At 40.7% G+C, this 18,447-nt stretch overlaps 2 protein-coding genes across 2 annotated transcripts; both read left to right on the forward strand.

The window, feature by feature from the left end:
• The first annotated feature begins 99 nt into the window (after positions 1–99).
• LOC117253138 (calcium release-activated calcium channel protein 1-like) lies at positions 100–5,851 on the forward strand. The gene is made up of 2 exons (XM_033620501.2): positions 100–472; positions 2,721–5,851. The coding sequence occupies exons 1-2, from the start codon at positions 359–361 to the stop codon at positions 3,267–3,269; spliced, it is 663 nt and encodes a 220-aa protein (XP_033476392.1). The 5' UTR covers positions 100–358; the 3' UTR covers positions 3,270–5,851.
• A 3,349-nt stretch (positions 5,852–9,200) lies between these two features.
• LOC117251935 (histone-lysine N-methyltransferase SETD1B-A-like) lies at positions 9,201–18,440 on the forward strand. The gene is made up of 15 exons (XM_078171077.1): positions 9,201–9,276; positions 9,502–9,654; positions 9,798–9,896; positions 9,998–10,268; positions 10,556–10,668; positions 10,731–11,846; positions 11,974–12,711; positions 13,701–13,836; positions 13,927–14,343; positions 14,920–15,972; positions 16,228–16,421; positions 16,902–17,027; positions 17,198–17,317; positions 17,572–17,709; positions 18,267–18,440. The coding sequence occupies exons 2-15, from the start codon at positions 9,517–9,519 to the stop codon at positions 18,438–18,440; spliced, it is 4,833 nt and encodes a 1,610-aa protein (XP_078027203.1). The 5' UTR covers positions 9,201–9,276; positions 9,502–9,516.
• Positions 18,441–18,447: the final 7 nt, after the last annotated feature.

Below are 18,447 nucleotides of genomic sequence, written 5' to 3' on the forward strand. Positions count from 1 at the left end.
AGTTTGGGTGTGTGTTGGAGATATGACATATTCATAAAGGCAAAGGGCACTCAGCTTCATGACGGATTACTGGCGCAAGGAGGCAGACTGCTGCAGCGCCTGGAGAGCATTGGATTGTGGGTATCTTGTGTTTCCTGATAGACTCTGACAGTCGGTCAGCTGTTGCAGGAAAGTTTTGACACAGTCTGATAGCTCTCTGTATCTGCTGTTTATTAGATGTTTAACCTCCTCGGAACCAAACTCAGTGGGTGCGCTTTTCATCTGTTTAATCCATCGACTGCCTTCCTGTAAATCAATCCGGTTTGTATCTTCATATTTGTAAAAGTCGCCGCTACACTAACTTGGAGCAACTTTCGTAATGAGTTTGAACGAGCACTCGTTACAGGCTCTGTCATGGAGAAAACTGTACTTGAGTCGAGCCAAGTTAAAAGCCACCAGCCGCACTTCAGCCCTGCTGTCCGGATTCGCGATGGTAAGTTCACTTCACTGGTTCATGTTACACAGTGTGATACCGCATGAATGCAAGGCCGTGGGTATGAACCGCATATATTTATGTGACGCAGATGATTGTTTTCACGGGCTGTGGCGAGCTGGACACTTCACAGGCCTAATGACGGCTCACCCGCGTCAATATTCACCACTAAGCAGTGTTTGTTTCCTGTAAGGACGGTGTAATAAACTGCGTGAATATGAAAAGTCACAGTGTCTAAATTAAACTCGTCTGGTTAACCATGTGCGCCTTTGCATGATGTATCTCTAGGCATGGAGCGATGATAACGGATCAAGAGAAACAAACAGTATGTGAACTTCAGAGGGCTTGTCCTCACACCCTCAAGCCTGAGTTAAACTTCCGCCATAACAAGTAGACCGCACAGCAGCACTGCAGAAGCATCAACACCGTTTTTAAGATAAATAGATAAATACATAATAATTATAATAATACATGCATTTTTTCTATTTTTAAGCGTGCAAATCAGCACAAATTACATATTTAACAAGGTGTCTGCAGGCCCTTAAAAATTAAAAAAAAAATGTATTGAATTTATTTTTTTTTAAATAAATATCAGGCCTTAAAAGTTGTTAAATAGTCATGGATTCGTGGGGTCTTAACATTTTCCCTGCCAGAGTATTATTTTTAAGTTGTCAGCAACTGCTAGCATTTTGGATCATATTCACTAATCTTTCAAGATCCACTAAATAATTTATCATATGAATATGTAAACAGTAAATACATGAAACTAAAGAGAAGACTTTATGTTTTAAGTACAAAACACAAAATCAATGTCACATTTACATTTTTTTCTCATTTCCTTACATCAGTTTGAATTGTATAAATGATAATAATAATAATAATAATAATAATAATAATATATGTCCGTTTCTATTTTTCACTTGCAAATTAGCACCAATGTTATAAATTTAACAAGGTGGCTGCAGGTCCTAAAAAGTCTTAAAATGTATTAAATTTATTATTATTATTAGTTTTTTATCATTAGGCCTTTAAATGTATTAAATAGTCTTAAATTTGAATCTGTGAGGTCTTGTTTGCTACCAGCGTTGGAAGAAGTATTTAGATCCTTTACATCAGTAAAAGCGCCGACTCTCTAAAAAAATTCTCAACTACGTGTAAAAGTCATGCACTTAAAATCTTACTCAAGTACAGACATGTAATTGTTATAAGCAGAATGCAGCAAGTATCAAAAGTAGAAGTAAAATTGTGCAGTAAAATGATCCCTGTCAGAGTTTTACTGTTATATGTACTGTTTTAATATTACTACTGCATTAATTTGTATGTTGCATTTTACAGCTGTAGATGGTTAAGTTGCTCATTTAACTCCTGTATAATGTTGGTTAGTTTAATCTGCAGCAATGCAACATATTCTGTAATATAGTTTATGTTTGTATGGTCGCTGTCCTGTGAGAACCACCTATCGCTAAAAAGTCAAGTTTTCACGGTGTCAGAAAAACAGCCCTCTTTTCAGCTTTGTGACGATGCATTTTTTCAGCTGATCCAGCAGGTTTTAAGTTGTTTATTTAGCTTAAGAAGGAGGAGAATTTTCTCAACAAATAAAGGAGCACTTTATCCTTCACTTCATCACAAACATTCATAATCAACACATCTGGAGATACATGGGACAGGAAGGGGATCTGAAACTGTAATCTGAAAAGTAACCAAAGCTGTCAGATAAATATATTGCAGTGAGAAGTACATATTGACCCCTGAGATGTAGTTGAGTAGGAGTGTAAAGTTAATTAAAATGGAAATACTCAAGTAAAGTCTGATTTGTACTTAAGTACTAAACTTGAGTAAATATACTTAGTTAAATTCCACCTCTGATTGCCACACACATTTTACCTAATTTCTATGTCAAAATTGAAGTTTGAATTGAAGTGAAGTTCCTCTGTGTGAAACTCCACATACCTGATATTACAAATCTTTAAAGCTACCACTGAACCTGATGCTGTCTTTTTACTTTATAGTTGCATTTATCTGTTGGTAAAAAATATAGATTAACCTAACTCACTCTAATAACCATATTCCTGCATAAGCCTCTGAATGGGAGCACATATACTTACCTTTTTGTTTTTGTGTTACTTACTTGCAGTCTGAGTTAAAAAGTTAAAATGGTATTGACTGGGTAGGTGCATAGTCATATGTTAAATATGGTCATATTCAGTTATCAAGTACAGAAGAGACATTTTTCCTGTGTTTTCCCCAGGTTGCCATGGTGGAAGTACAGCTGGAGCGGGATCATAAATATCCTCCAGGGCTGCTGATAGCCTTCAGCGCCTGCACCACAGTTCTGGTTGCAGTACACCTCTTCGCCCTTATGATCAGCACCTGCATCCTCCCTAACCTCGAGGCTGTCAGCAATGTTCACAACCTCAACTCCGTCAACGAGTCTCCTCACGAGCGCATGCACCGCCACATAGAGCTGGCCTGGGCTTTCTCCACAGTCATCGGCACACTCCTCTTCCTGACGGAGGTGATGCTCTTGTGCTGGGTGAAGTTCTTACCCCTCAAAAGCAACACTGACGAGAACAATGGTACTATAAGTTCCGGCGAGGCCGCAGCCATCGCTTCCACCTGCATCATGGTGCCATTTGGACTTGTTTTTATCATGTTCGCTGTCCACTTTTACCGCACGCTGGTGAGTCACAAAACAGACCGGCAGATCCGAGAGCTGGAGCAGGTCATTCAGCTCCAGAACCAGCTGGACCACAGGGCTGAGAATGACGACCTGAAGGCCGCCATCCATTTCCCTTGATCATAGTCAGTTAGCACACAACAGCAGCGGACATTCAACAGTGCCTTTATTGTGAAATCTCTTATGAAAGCTTTATTTTTTATGTTAATGAACTGTGCTCAGACGCTTCTTATGGAATTACACGCTTAATCTGTTGAGTTGCTGTAGGTTTGACTCAGTCCACATTTGGATAGTACATGTTCACAAATTTCTACCTGTTATATATTAGAAAAAAATGTAATTTTACCTTTAACTTATAGGTAAATCTTTTGCTCTCAGGCACTTATTTCAGTGGCTTGAATAATGACATATCAAATCACTGTCTAACATCATGCATAAGGGATATAGCCACTTCAGGACACTTGCACTTAAGTGTACTATCATAGGAATTGGAGTGATACCCATTTATAAAGCTAAATAGCCAGTGAGAAATCACTGTACAGATTTACTGTAGTGATGAAAAGATGTTGTTGTGCGGTGTAGAAGAGGACCTGCTTTCACCAGCACAAGGAAAATCTGGGTTATATTGCTGCCCTGAGGAAGCTCCACGTTAAACCAAAACAATGACTAAATTAAAGGTGCACTTCCTTGTTTAAATATGGCTCAGCCAAACCAGAACTTCTTGTTAGATTCATGTGAAACAGCTCTGTTGTGAAGCCTGTCTTTAGCTCAGGTAGACAGATATTGGTGCTGCTCCGTCTGTGCTTCCATGTGTCGTTACTGGTAGATTTGAGCTGTCGCAGTTTTATTCAGTGCTGCTGATGGAGGCATACTGTATAACTGACCACCACAACAGCATCCATCTGTGGCTAGTGTGTAGGATTTCCTCTGTTACTGATGTTTATAAATTGTTCATTCAAAGGTAACAAAAATACAACGATTCATATCTTCAGGTGATTATACACTAATGACAACATCGTTATGAATATATACCATTTCTGCCACTATATCCCCCTAAATTGCACACACTTGACCTCTTATAGCGTCCCTGCTCTCATGTTTGCCTGGCTGTAAATTAGGCTTTTATAGGGAGCACTACCAAGCCGTTATTACCAACACGGATGTTCATATTCACTGTACAAATTGTCTGACTGAAATGACAGCTGTATTAGACTCATTGTATGCATGCTTTAAAACCAAAATTATGGAACAAGTTGCATCCTTTTGAAACATTTATAAGGTCTTAGTGCTTTTTTTTTTGTATATACACACTTTTATCGGACTGAATGGTTGATTTCAGGAGCTTTTTATTTTCCCCTAGTTACCAGTTATTCTAGTTTGTGTCAAATGTTTGCTCCTTTCCCTTTCCCACACCTAGGTTTTTCAGTCTTCTGAACAATTTCCATTTTACTATTTGCAGAATCCTCATTTTTAATGAGGAATCTATTTTCATAGGAAAATGAAGTTTTAAACAAAACACTTTAAGGGAACTTCACAAAACAAACATATTAGTCCAGCAGTATTTGTGTGCAATCAGAGGCAAAAGAGCACTTCTTAAAAAACATAAATGCTAGTCAGGGAGTGCTATTAACCAAATTGTGTTATCGCTGTGCACATATTTTTATAGCAAGGGTTCTGTAAAATCGATCTCAACTGCTCGATTTCTTGTCGCTTTTGTGATTTGAATATACTGTAATCTGTAGAAAATGGTTACTAGCTTTGAAGAAGTATTGTTGAATGTATTATTACAAAGCATACGAGTATTGGAAATGTTTTGTACTTTTCATAGTTTACAAGTTTGAGCATGCTCACACATTGTTTAGGTTACAGATTATTTAAGTGTGGAAAATAGGCTGTTCTTTTTGTCCTGCGGCACATTACTGAATAGTTTTACTTAAGTTTGATCATTTTCTTCTTTTTCATCTTTGCTGTAACGTTGGTACAAAAATGTGCATGTATTTATAGCTGTACGACAATCCTTGTTTATCATTCTCTCATGTGATGGTGTCGTGACAACATTTTCATAGTATATCATATCATATCATCATCCCATAATTGTAACATGCTGTAATTATATCAAGGTAATGCTGTGGTTATTGTTGCAATATCTGTAACACCCACCCCCTACACATGGTTTATACTGAGTCATGGTAAAGTATCTGTAGACATTACCCCCAGAATTTGCACTCAAATTGTCCCGACCAGATGATAATATCTCTGTGACACGTAGCAGAGAACAAGGAGTCATCAGGGGTCAGTAACTTACAGACTAGTTAAATGGTGGTTTTGCTTCTCCAAAGCACTGTTGATGGTGTTTCTGTAAGGCTTTTCACAAGGAATTAAATGCAGGTTTATTCATGTCAGATGCACACACACTGGGACACTTCTGATAGGAATTTCCACATGCAGCTCGTTTAGAAACAGATGCATGCAAATGAAAGGCATGTTTCTTTGGTTCATTGTTGTGGTTTATTTATTTAACCCAGTGTATGTTACTGTATATAGAGAGTTCCCACTGCTTGTGTCAATGCACAGCTTTAAAGTGATTTTATAGTAAATACTGTATTATTGCTTATGTGTGGTGTTTTAACCTGGTTACAGTCACCAGGACTTTTTTGTTGTTGTTGTTGTTGCCCGTTTGAGAATAAAACACATATGAGATATTTTGGGAATTTTGTGTTAATTTTGTAAATTTTTGACTATTTGCATGTATAAAAGAAACACCAGGAAAAACACCCAAGTAAACACAATGAATGTATCATGTTGAATGTATTTTAAACTCTGATATCAAAAGGAAAACCACACAGGAAAGGTGCCCGGACATGCAGTTTGAGTGTACTGTCAGTCAGTAGTCATGAGCCTGCAGCAGCACAACAAAGCACACACACTCTTCTCTCTGTTATTTTTTCCACCACTCGTTTCCTTAAGCGCTGGTTTTGTTGCTTCTGTGAATAAATCGTCCTCATTTTCCCTGTATTTGGCCGAGCACTCTAAGTACAGCACAGCATTTCCTTTTCATCCTCTACTCCCGCTTAGAATAGGGTTTTAATCCCACAAATTAATTGTGAATAAAAATGTGTGACTTTTCATGTAGCTCTATCCAGTGACACTAATAGTTGATCCCAGAGGAGTTTGTGTAGCTTGATAACTGAGTATATGTGATTTGATCAGGACTTTTTTAGGTCTGCTTCGCACCCAATAAGGACAATGGGCACCCCATCACAGAAATGTTACACCTCAGGGTACCACCGAAAGACATTGAACACAGTTACATTGTGGTATTTTTGGGAGCATAAACTGCAAAGTGATGCATAGGGCAAAATGTAAGGCCATCCCAGTCGAATTTTGATAAATTGAGAAAGTGTTATTTCTCTTATAGACTTAAAACCTAAAGAAATTAAACCAACCACTAATCCTTCTCCAACCTTGACCATGGATTACTGAATGCTGGGCACATGCCTAGGGGCCCAAGTGTCAGCGCCCCCCTTGGCCTTCACCTGCAAAACATCACTGCAATTACAGACCAGGAAGACACTCAAAATGACCACAAAGAGATGTAAAGGAATCACATACACATAGAGACACAAACTGACCACAAAGACACACAAAACCACAAAAAGATGCATAACGACTACAAGAGATGCAAACCAACAACAGTAAAAACAGGCCTAACCACCACAAAGTCTGTATGTCTCGCTTCTATATAGAAAAGGTGGTGGGGCCTTTCACATTTCTGTGCCCTGGGGCCCACTGTCTCATCTGCCCATGCTCTTGATCTGACATTGACAACATCAAAACTCGCATTTGAAATGACAAAGTGCATCATAGTCAGTACTAGCACTGTGACAGACAAAATTTAAAAAAGATAAATAAAACAACAATTAAAAACTCTCAGGTCATTCTGAACAACATGATTGTAGCGTTTAACTTATTTTGACTAATGACAATAAGGCATGTGACTATATTTATCTAAACCTGTTGTGAAATGACAGCTCACCTTCCTCAGACCTGTTTAACAAGGTGAGGTTAAAAGTGTCAGTAAAGAGTGAGACCTCACCTGCAGTGTCATAGAGGTGTACCTGACCGGTTGCGTTCTCCTAACACTTGTGTAAAACAGAGATGCAACAATTTCCTGAAAGAAAATTATTATTTTTTTGTATCTCTTTATTCTGTTTATTTTTTCATTTAAGTAGATTTAAGTGTTCATACCTACTTTGACACCAAAATACAGAAAATACTGCAGATCCAAAGACAGCCAGGTATAACTGACCTACAGTGTGCATTACTAACTTCTGGAAAGACTCCTTCAGTGTAAACTGTGAGCAGCGATGTTTCCCCACATCCCTTGTCTCCTAAAATAACAACCTTGAATTCCTCTTGCTGACTGGTGCTACCTCTGTTTGCTCCCGATCCTTTCTGGGTCATGTTTTGTGAAAGACAGACGAGGAAGGATGTTTGCAGTGACTGCTGGTCCTGGCAGTGTATACACTGTAGAGATAACCCAGAGATAAACGGAAACCGCAGAAGCTAGTCACTGAATGTCTTTTGTGCAGCAGCATGGAGGCTGTATGAACAGATCAAAGCATTTGGAAATGCTTTCTGGGAAACTCACACCTCGATACTCACCTACATTTAGTCCAGCCTACCCATAATGTGCTGCATAATGCAGTGCTCCACTCTCTGTCTGAATATCTCAAGTATTTAAACCTCAAATATAACTTGTATTAGCTATAATACCTTTTTGAGTAACTAATCAATGTATCTATACATTAATTATTATCTCAATCTATTGTCGCTGCAAATAACCACAACAATATACTACTGTACAATAATATAACACACTATCTATATTACGTTTTTATGCCTCCACGCTTTAGCTGTGGCTGGAGGTATGATGTTTTCGGGTTGTCTACACATCTACAATTGGCACAAATGTCCACTTGGACTCTAGGCTGAACTGCTCAGATTTGGTGGTCAAAGGGCAAAGGTCACCATGACTTCACAAAACACATTTTTGTCCATAACTCAAGAACTCGTGTCTTACTTACAACAGAATCACACAGAAATAGCTAATAGAATTAAAATGATGACCTCATGACACCTTATATCCAAAAGGTCAAAGGTCGACTTGACTGTGACATCATAATGTTCTGCAAAAACAGTTTTCTGGCCATTACTCTGCCCCATAAGTGGTGACATTAATCTTGAAACTGTGTTGATTGTACAGATCTCCTGTGCTGCCGGGTTGAAGATGTGTGTGAAGCATCCATGTTTCAGAATTTGCAGCTTCCTTGCAGCAATATCCATATCTGAATTATTGTCAACTGTCATGGCTACACAAGAGACAAGGATGTAAACTGTAACTGCAACTTGGTTGGTAGATGCATACGACCAGAAGGCAATCCTTTTAGTTATACAATGCAACACTATGCCACTGTATTTGATTGTATTCTGTTATCTTGTCTTTTATGTGTGTATATTATACATGTTGCATATTAATGCAATTAATGCTTACTTATATTTTTATACTGCCAACATTAGGCCTGTGCTTACTTAATTTTTCATATTATGCATGATTAAATTCATTATGCATACAAATATACTTTATCTACTATGTCACTTCAATTTTTTAAATTTTCTGTCAAAATGCTAATTATGTAATTTATTTTATTTTATTTTATTTGTAAAGGACCATGTGCAGTATTAATTATACTTGCTGTTATTTGATGTATTTTTCCAGAGTTATAGCCTGTAGTCATAGCTTACTCATGACATGGGCCTACATGATAATGTGATGATGTAATATATATGTTACAGTACGCACTTTTCAATCTAAAATGGCTTTTTAGAGTTTCTTACAAATTATTGTATAATAAAAGTGCACAGAAACTCCTCACACCTGTCACCTGTAAACCCACCTTCCTCTAACTTTTTGTATTCTTCCGCCTCACTGACGGATCTATATTCCGTCGCTGTCTCCTGGCGGATGAATCCATTGTTCAACCTGGGCGACAAACTGTGAAAACACCGAAAATCACAGCAGCTTTTCCACAATGTTGCTCCATCAAAGGATGAAACTTTGGTTCAGGTAAGCGAGATAAAAACGTTTGGTCAGACCTCACTTGAAATATTTCGACATGTTTCATGTTACAGCCTGTTGTCGTTTAGAGAAGGATAACGTTACAGGTGATGCTCTCCATCACCTGTCGGGGCGTGTTAACCTCCAGTGACGGACTAATGTAAGCTAACTAACGGCTGTGTTTGTCGTGCTACAGATGTTAGCATACGGCGTGTGTTTTGTTGTATTTTACAGGTTTTGACGAATGTAATGGAAAGCGAAAGACAAAGTACAGAGAGAGAGACGCCGCCTCAGCACTGGAGAAGTTGCAAGCTGATAATTGACCCTGCATTGACAAAAGGACTGTATAAAGTGTACCGTTATGATGGACAACAGTTTAACATACCCGTGAGCATATTTAAATATCTGTTTGTTGTCTGTCTCTTCATTAATAACCCCTTTTTAACAAGTACCCCCCTTATAATATTGCGCCGAACAGGCACATATGTTTCCGTTATGATGATGGGTGTCGTGTCCTTCAACAGGTGGAGGACTTAGGTCTGTTTCCTGTGGAGACAGTCAGAGATCCCCGCATCTGCCGCCTGTGGAGCAAATGCAACAAGACTGACCTTTTGATATCTAAATTTAAGGTCATCTTTACAGTCACCATCATAATCATAATAACAATAATGAAAAGAATAATAATACTTCTAATAATAACAATAGCTGTTGTTTTTTTATTTACTCTCAGGTTGATGAATGGTATGTGGGCCCTGTTCCTCCCAAAGAAGTGACCTTTTCCAGGTTGAATGACAATGTGAGGGAGGCCTTCTTGACTCACATGTGCAGTAAATATGGCAACCTTGAAGAAGTGGAAATATTTTACAACCCCAAGAACAAGAAGCATTTAGGGATTGCGAAGGCCGTCTTTGACACAGTGAGGGCTGCAAAAGACGCTGTTCAGTACCTTCATCAGACGTCAGTGATGGGAAATGTTATTCATGTGGAAATTGATCCTAAAGGTAACTAGGAATATTTTGTATATTTATGTGTTGAAAGTATAACTTTAACTGAAAATAATTGTTTTTAGTGTTTAATTTGCACTATTTAACTTGCCCAATATATCTTAGGTATGCAGGCTCAGGGGCTGTGTTGTGCCCCATAAATGTTGTGTTCTGGTTATTTATGTTGTACCATAGTCTCAAAGAAATGCTCTCTCATCTGCAGTGCACAGAGATGTATGATAAAATGAAAGTAAACTGCTTGATAACAAATTTGTTGATTAACTGTAATGTGCACCCATCCTCAGGTGAAAACAGAGCACGATATCTCCAGCTTCTCTTACGTGGCCTTTATACTCCTTGGACGCTGCCAGTGGGTGGCAGTGAGCGAGCTATTCAAAGCTCAGTTGACACTTTGCTGGTAAATATTTTAAAGCTCCATATAATAGTGAAGTAATTGTATATGCAATATGTATAAACAAGCTGTTAGATATTTATAAGGATATTATTTCTCAGCTGTTATTTTCTTTATATCATCCATCTCTTATGCAGCGACAGGGGAGTTTTTCGAGCCCCACCAGCATCGCCACACCCCTCTCTCTGGACACAGCCTATTCCAGTATTTGGCAGGATACACCTTGCAGCTTTGGGCTCACACCACGTTCTCAGGGAACCCCCCGCACTCCTTGCTTGTCTGCGACTCCTCTCTCCCAGGACTCTTGCTACTCCAGTCTTCAGGCAACTCCAGTCCTCCAGGGGGAGCCCTCCACCTACAGTGTTCACAAGCCTTTAAGACAAGAGCTCTGTCATCGTAGGCCTGCGAGGTATCACAGAGGATCCAGTGAAATCTCAGATGCCACTTTAATTTTGAAGCATTGCCAACCACAGCCACCACACCCCCTCCCTGCCCAAATACAAAGTGGCAGCCCGCGGTTTGCACTGTGGGGTCGCAGCGCACAATCCTCATCTCCCAGTAATACAGAACCTTCCTATAACCTTGCCTCCCCCTGTCAGGAGTCTAGAGACATGGTCACTGATACCTCTAAGACTTTACAAAGGAACTGCAACTCTTTCAGCATCCTGAGCATTAATTTCACAGCTGACCGGCAGGCTGCAGCATCCCCCCCTCCTGATGACCATCCATGCATAACAGAGTTATCTCCATCTGCTGGTAACTGTTCCTCTAGCAGCCCTCAGCCAGAGGTAGAGAGTTTGGATTCCCGCATAGAGAGTTTGCTGACAAACAGCCAGATTACTGACCCCTCATACTTTGACAGAAAGACTTTGGTGGCTGATGAGCACTCTCAGGACAGCCCAACTTCGCCTTGCCCCACTCATACTTCCACTTTCTCAAATGACTCGCTTGTTTGCACAAAGACTTCTTATGACTTCACCACCAGCCGCCAGCGCTCCTACAGTGATCTGGTGACTATCAATTCAACATCACTGGTTGAAACCGAAGAGGATGAAACTACTCAGGCTGTTTTGTTTCTGACAAGAAACGCCCAGTCTCCATCTGACTTCACACAGTTTGAAAACAGAGCTCATGTACACAACGAAAAAGAGGCAGAAAGTGTCCGGTCATTCTCATGTCTAAAGGTAATTCCTCTTGATCTCTACGTACACCATCCTGATAATAAAAGAAGTAGTTATTATGTTGATAGCTATGTAAAGGTATTTATGTTGTGCCTCAAGTTAGTTGTTACATTTTTTATGTCTTATTCAGGAGTATCATACAGCAAATGAAGATAAGGAGCACTCAAATAACAGACTGCCTAGAGCTCTGACACCCGCAAAACAGATTGCCCCCCTTCTCCTGCCTCCATCCTTTTCTTCTCTCAACAGCACCACTCAACTCCCTACCCCCAAAACTCCTCCTGCTATTAAATCTGGGTGCTCCCACCCACCAGTCACCCCTTTCCCTTTCCCCCCTCCTCCCTTTCCCCCAGCTATTCCACCTGTCCCACCTCGCCTGCCAAATGGCACCATCCCCATCCCACCTCCAGGCTGGATCCCACCTTCAGGCCACCATACCAGCATCCCCATTCCTCCTCCCCCTGTTCTACGTCCTCCTTCGATTCCTCCCCCACCAACTTTTCTTGGACCCCCTCCACCGTTGGTGCCACCTTCTGTTCCACCCCCTGTGCACACATACCCCTTGCCCATGCAGCCGCCAGGTCCTTTGGATAAGGGGAATCCTCCAAGGCATGGCCTTGCACCTTTACTATTCCCTCGACCACCCTGGCCCACCCCACCTTTTCCCAGGTTTAACCCCTTTGTACCACCACCAGACTACCCGCTTGTGCAGGAAAACCCTCATAAGGTCACAGTAGAAAAAGTTCTAGAAGTCATCATGGAAGAACTGAAGTCAATCATTAAGAAGGACATTATGCGTAGAATGATTGAAGGGGTCGCTTTCAAGGCATTTGAGGACTGGTGGGACAGTCAAGAGAAGAAAACAAAGGTAAATTCTTTACCTCCCATTATTATCTCATAAAGTGGTCAATGAAATCACACGAATGAAGAAAAAAGTCTGTGTTCTTTTGGAGCCAGTAGGTTCATTGTTATTGATGTTTTATTTTTAAGATACAAGTTTCTCCTTTGAAAAGTGGAGCAGCAAGTGTTGAAGAGAGGAACAAACTAATAAATCCCCTCATGCATGTCAGCAGCAAGGGCAGGAAACCTCCACTGCCATCCTTCAAGGTAAACTTTTCCATTTTTTTCCATTTACTGTAATATGAAGCACACTGGCATTCAATGTAATGTAATGTAAAATAACATATTGTCATGCAGGTAAAAAAGAAAAGAGCTGATGATGCTGCTACATCAGAAGAGACAGAAAATATGTTGTGTTCTACTCATGAAAGCTCTGGTCAGTGCTTTTAAGGCAATAACCCCTCATTTACAATGTAATTACACTTTTTGGTTCTAGACTTCAACTCAATCAACTGTATTGCTGTCTTTCCATGTAGATGCGAAACAGAAGGATGACACAGTGAGACTTGAGAGAGCCAAACGCAGACATGCAAGACCACATGAGCTTGACAGTGATGATGATGAAGGGAAAGAAGAAGATAACACACTTCAAGATGAAGAAACAACTTCAGACAAAGTGGAGACTATTGTATCAGCTGATGATGATATTCAAATTCTGGTAAAAAGGGATTTTGCACAAAAAGTAATAGTGGAACTACAAAAAGAGGCTTGTAGTGTGGAGCCAGTATTTAATTTCAGTTTTTAAAAGAAAAGATGTCTTTGAGATTAATTAAATCGTTCCTTGAAATAAAAGTCTGACATGTATTTTCATAAGCAGCATCATTGGTCGTGGTGGGTTACAAAGAGTTGAAAATAGTTAATTAGTAAATTAATAACTTTAGCAGAATCTATACAAGGTGTTAATGTGATAAACCGTTATATGTTGAATGTACGACATTCTTCATTGTGTCTAATTAGTGTGACAGAGATGATCATGATGATGGTGATGACAGTGATCATCCTGAGGAAGAAAAGGAGTTGGCAAAAGAACACACAGATGATGAAGATGCTGACATCGTCCAAAGTAGTGATGGAGTGCAGTGCTTAGATAGCGGTATGTTAAAGTCATGGACAAGGACTTTGAACACTTAAAAATAATCCTGTTCCTATAGGTAAATATTTTTGTTTCTTTTTTCAATTGTAGAGACTTTTTCAGAGAGCAGCTCCTCAGAGGAAGGTGAGTACTCATCAGACTTCGACACCTCAGACTCGATTTCCTCAGAGAGCTTTGAGGACTCGTCCTACTCTGACCTTAGTCCTGAAGATGAAGACATGGAGGAAGACGGTGACGGGAGTGGTGAGTGTATAATCGTATCGTCAGATGAGGAGTCGATGGAGCTGGAGCCCCCTGTCACCCCCTCAGCCCCGCTAACCCCTGGTGCTCAGCTGGAGCTGGGCTTGCAGGACTGGGCAGATCCATTTCATAGGGAGGGAACTGCTGAGAACCAGTACGCATCCTGTCGACAAGATGCCTGTTGTGACTTGGATGTTATGACGGAGCTCCAAACCAGTGAACCCCAGGACCATCTACGACCCCCGTCACCCATAGGACTTCCAGGTGGTACGTCCAGCATGCTGTATAGCGGTAGATGGAAATAGTTTACAGCATGACGACAGCTCTAATAATGTTTGATGTCAGACAAAAATTGCATGCTAAATTTGCATTCAAAGAAGTTTCTATCATATCCCAATTTTCTGGCCCCTAATGGGAATAAAATCAACGGTAAAGGCATTTGCAGCTATTGTTTGAAATAAGTATAATGGATTTATCCTCAAGATGCATGATTATAATGTTTACAGATCATTTTAGTAACTTTAAAACAAGATTAGAGTCAACATGTTGATGTTTAGCATGTATATTTTTTATCATGTTCACCATCTTAGCATGTTAGTAGGCTAGCATTTGCCAGTGAGCACTCATCACAAACTACAGCTTTGGCTGATGGGGATGTCATAGTTGTTGCAGGTATTTTTTAGCAGATATTCTAAGTATATGTAAGTATTGGACAAGCAATAGGAGAAAGTCAGAGGATTAATATTATTACAATTCATCGTCTGGGGACCATGACTGGGGGGAGAAAATGGTGGTGAAAATGTGATTTTTTAAAAGATATTTTCTTGTTATTTGTCTGTGTAGGAGTGGAGCCACACCTTGATGTAGAGACGGAGAGCCCTGAATGGACAGAAGAGTCATCAGGGAACATAGAAAACCTGAGGCCCCTCACTCCTACTGGCTGCTTGCTGGACAGCGACCCTGACCTTCTGATAAGAAGCAAGCCCACATCCCCAGCTGTGGAGGAGGTGGAAAGACCACAGACACCAGGCAAGGGGATAGTAGCTGAACTGGAGAGTGTGGACTCTGCAGATGAAGTCCTCTCCCTCTCTCCAACAGGCACTGAGCTCGTTCTAGCTCCTTCTGATCCCCTGACCTCGTACCCATCATACCAGGATATGCCCAAAACTCCTGGTAGAGAGGATAGATGTGGATGGACCTCCTACATCTCTGGGAGAGCTCCAGCAACACCAGGCAGAGAGACAACCATGTCAGAGGGTAGCACAATGATGTGCCAGACTGTCAGCAGCCCACCTCCTGTGCCATCCCTGTCTAGCAATCCATATATCACAGCCCCAAAGACTCCTGGGAGAGACATCATCCTACCCCGTAGAGCCATAGTCCACAGGAGAAAAACACAAATGGTGACGACCTTACATCCCCTCTTATATGATTCTCTAGAAGGCTCCCCCATCTCAGTGTCCTCTGCATGCAGCCTCTCAGAGTATTCATCTGACTCTGATCATGGGAAGGGCATGTGGATCAGTTCAGGTGGGAGATTGAGGCCCTTGCAGGGGCTGGAGAATGTACCTGGGCTTCTGGATGATGAGAACAGGACAGAGACAGAGACATCCTTATTAAGGAGACTACATTGGAGGAGGTTAAAGAGGAGGAGGAACCATCATCAGCGGAGATCACTGAAAAGAATCACTCACTCCGCTCACAGGCATCCTTACAGGTGGCGTACACCCTGTGAGGAGAAGAGGATACTTAATAGTGTTTGGAAGAAGGGCCTGGATGAAGAAGATATGAGGCTGCTGCGGTGTACATATGAAAGGCTGCAAGCACGGGATAATGGCTTTGGTTGGATCAGTGACACCCTGTGGATACCTCACCCTCATATCCTTTTTAACTGGGGTTCATGTTGAAATTAAATTAGATCAAAATGAGTCAGTAGTAGGTGAACTAAGTAACTGAACCATAACAGATGACCGAGATTAATTGTATGTTACGTATGTTATATTTAAATTCTAATATTCTAGAAAAAAGTCCAAACCCTTACAGCCAACACTGTAAATTGATTTAAATTCAAAGTTCTGTTGTTGAAACATCAGTTTATACATAATTAAGTCCGATAATTTTGGAACCTTATTTGCTGTAAATCATATTCAGTGCTTGACATCCTTAACTGCTATGCACTGACCAAAGTCCTTACAGAGGGGAGTGAGGAGCTCAGATCCTGGCTGCCAAAGCACAGGACCGGCTCTGCTCGCAGTGAAGGATTCTACAAAATCAGCAGGAAAGATAAAATGAAATACCTCAACAACACAAAGCTGACTGCTGAGCTTCCATCTACAAGTACTCAGGTATCGACAAGTCTCAGTTCCCAGTTTATTCCATTCAGTGCTCAGTGTCAACCAAGGCTGTTAAATGAAGGCTGTGACATGCTCTCTGACTCTATCAGAGCTCTTTAGGTGCATCCAGCCTGACAAGTTTTTGGGTACACTCGAATAGATGGCAGCTGATATACAATAGAATTTTTATATAGAAAACATTTGTTTATTGTCTTTCATTGAAGGCCTTTTCAGTAATTGCAGAATTGTAATTCTCACCCATATCTTTATTGCACATATAAAACATAGTCCAACCCAAGGCCGACTGCAGAGGCCTCAGCGAAACAAATCAATCATCCTCATGTTCCATGATAGTGCACCAGCTATTGAGCCATTTAGCAACTGCAGATCAGATTTTACTGGGCATGTGTTGTACCCCAAGAATATGACAAAATATGACGCTGTGGCTTCTCCTCTTTTTAACCTCCTTGATGTCAACATATATTTCAGCAGGGAATGTGCATCCCAGCCCAACAACCAACCTCACTGCGTGCCGGATCTGACTTCAGGTCTGAGCAGCGTCGGCTGCTGTCCTCTTTCAGCTGTGATAGTGACCTGGTCAAGTTCAACCAGCTGAAGGTAAGTGAATTATTAGTAAAGATAAGCACACTCAACTGAAGAGGTTATGTAGAATGCAGTAATTTGAATGATGACCTGATAGGAGTAAACTGTCTCATCAGAATTTGCAGTAGTTGGAGCACATGTTAATAAATGGCACGTGTCTTGTTTTGTCATTTTATATGTATTAGTTCCGAAAGAAGAGGATTCGTTTTAGCCGGAGTCATATTCATGAGTGGGGCCTGTTTGCGATGGAGCCAATCGCAGCAGACGAGATGGTGATTGAGTATGTGGGCCAAATCATCAGACAGGTAAGACAAAGTCACACATATGACAAGGCGTGGAAATACATACAATTCATACTGTATAATGCACCCGCCATTTGTAACAAATGTCACTTACATGCTTTTAGGCAAGCTGCCTTTCCCCTGTTTGTTTCCACTGATTGGACCAATGGCCCACTGGGACCCACTAGTTATTCTGGGTACTTTCCAGGAGTGTGAGCAGGGTGACAATGATAAACAACACTCATATGGATAGGCACATCTGTTTTCTTTTTCCTCAGGTCATTGCTGACATGAGGGAGCAGAGATACGAGGAGGAGGGCATTGGGAGCAGCTATTTATTCCGGGTTGATCAGGACACCATCATTGATGCTACGAAATGTGGGAACTTAGCCAGATTTATTAACCACAGCTGCAATGTGAGTAAGAGTGCTGTGTCTGGAGACTGAAGTGTTAAATAAGATCAATATGTTGACAATTGATCTCAGAATCAAATCCATATTTTCCTCTTACCTGTGGTGCTATTTAGCAGTCTAGATTGTTTTGGTGTGAGTTGCTGAGTGTTCGAGATATCGGCTGACGAGATGTCCGCCTTCTCTTGAGTAAGATGGCCAAATGTGCCAAAAAAATACATTTTCCTGTGCTTGGTGATGCGGTTGTCAGGTGTAGCTTGGTAGAAAGAAAATAATTCCTACATGAAACTGCTCACAGCAAGGTCTGTGGATTATCTTGAGTAACTGGTTCATGATTTTGGGAAAGAGACATTGCTGTTGAGTTTTTCAAATGTATGTATTTGCCACTTTGAGCACCACATGCAGAGTGACAAAAAGTTCCATAAAGGCATCTCCAACTTTCCGCAACTCACACCTAAACAATCTAGATTGATAAATAGCACTACAGATGAGAGGAAAAATGTGTATTTTGATTTTTTTGAGAAAGTTTTTCTCTAATGCAAAACAACCTTTTTGTCTTGCAGCCTAACTGTTATGCAAAGATCATCACTGTGGAGTCTCAGAAGAAGATAGTGATATACTCCCGGCAGCCCATAAGCATCAATGAAGAGATTACATACGACTACAAGTTTCCGATTGAGGAGACCAAGATTCCTTGTTTGTGTGGAGCAGATAGCTGCCGGGGCTCCTTGAACTAGTCTCTTA

Source organism: Epinephelus lanceolatus, chromosome 9 (genome assembly GCF_041903045.1).
Source record: "Epinephelus lanceolatus isolate andai-2023 chromosome 9, ASM4190304v1, whole genome shotgun sequence".
Lineage (NCBI taxonomy): Eukaryota > Metazoa > Chordata > Actinopteri > Perciformes > Serranidae > Epinephelus > Epinephelus lanceolatus.

Coding starts and splice junctions, on each gene's coding strand:
- LOC117253138 (XM_033620501.2), top strand. CDS start 359: ATGAGTTTGAACGAGCACTCGTTACAGGCTCTGTCATGGAGAAAACTG. Junction 473..2,720: donor TGCTGTCCGGATTCGCGATG/GTAAGTTCACTT, acceptor TGTTTTCCCCAG/GTTGCCATGGTGGAAGTACA.
- LOC117251935 (XM_078171077.1), top strand. CDS start 9,517: ATGGAAAGCGAAAGACAAAGTACAGAGAGAGAGACGCCGCCTCAGCAC. Junction 10,269..10,555: donor TGTGGAAATTGATCCTAAAG/GTAACTAGGAAT, acceptor ACCCATCCTCAG/GTGAAAACAGAGCACGATAT. Junction 13,837..13,926: donor AGTGCAGTGCTTAGATAGCG/GTATGTTAAAGT, acceptor TTTCAATTGTAG/AGACTTTTTCAGAGAGCAGC.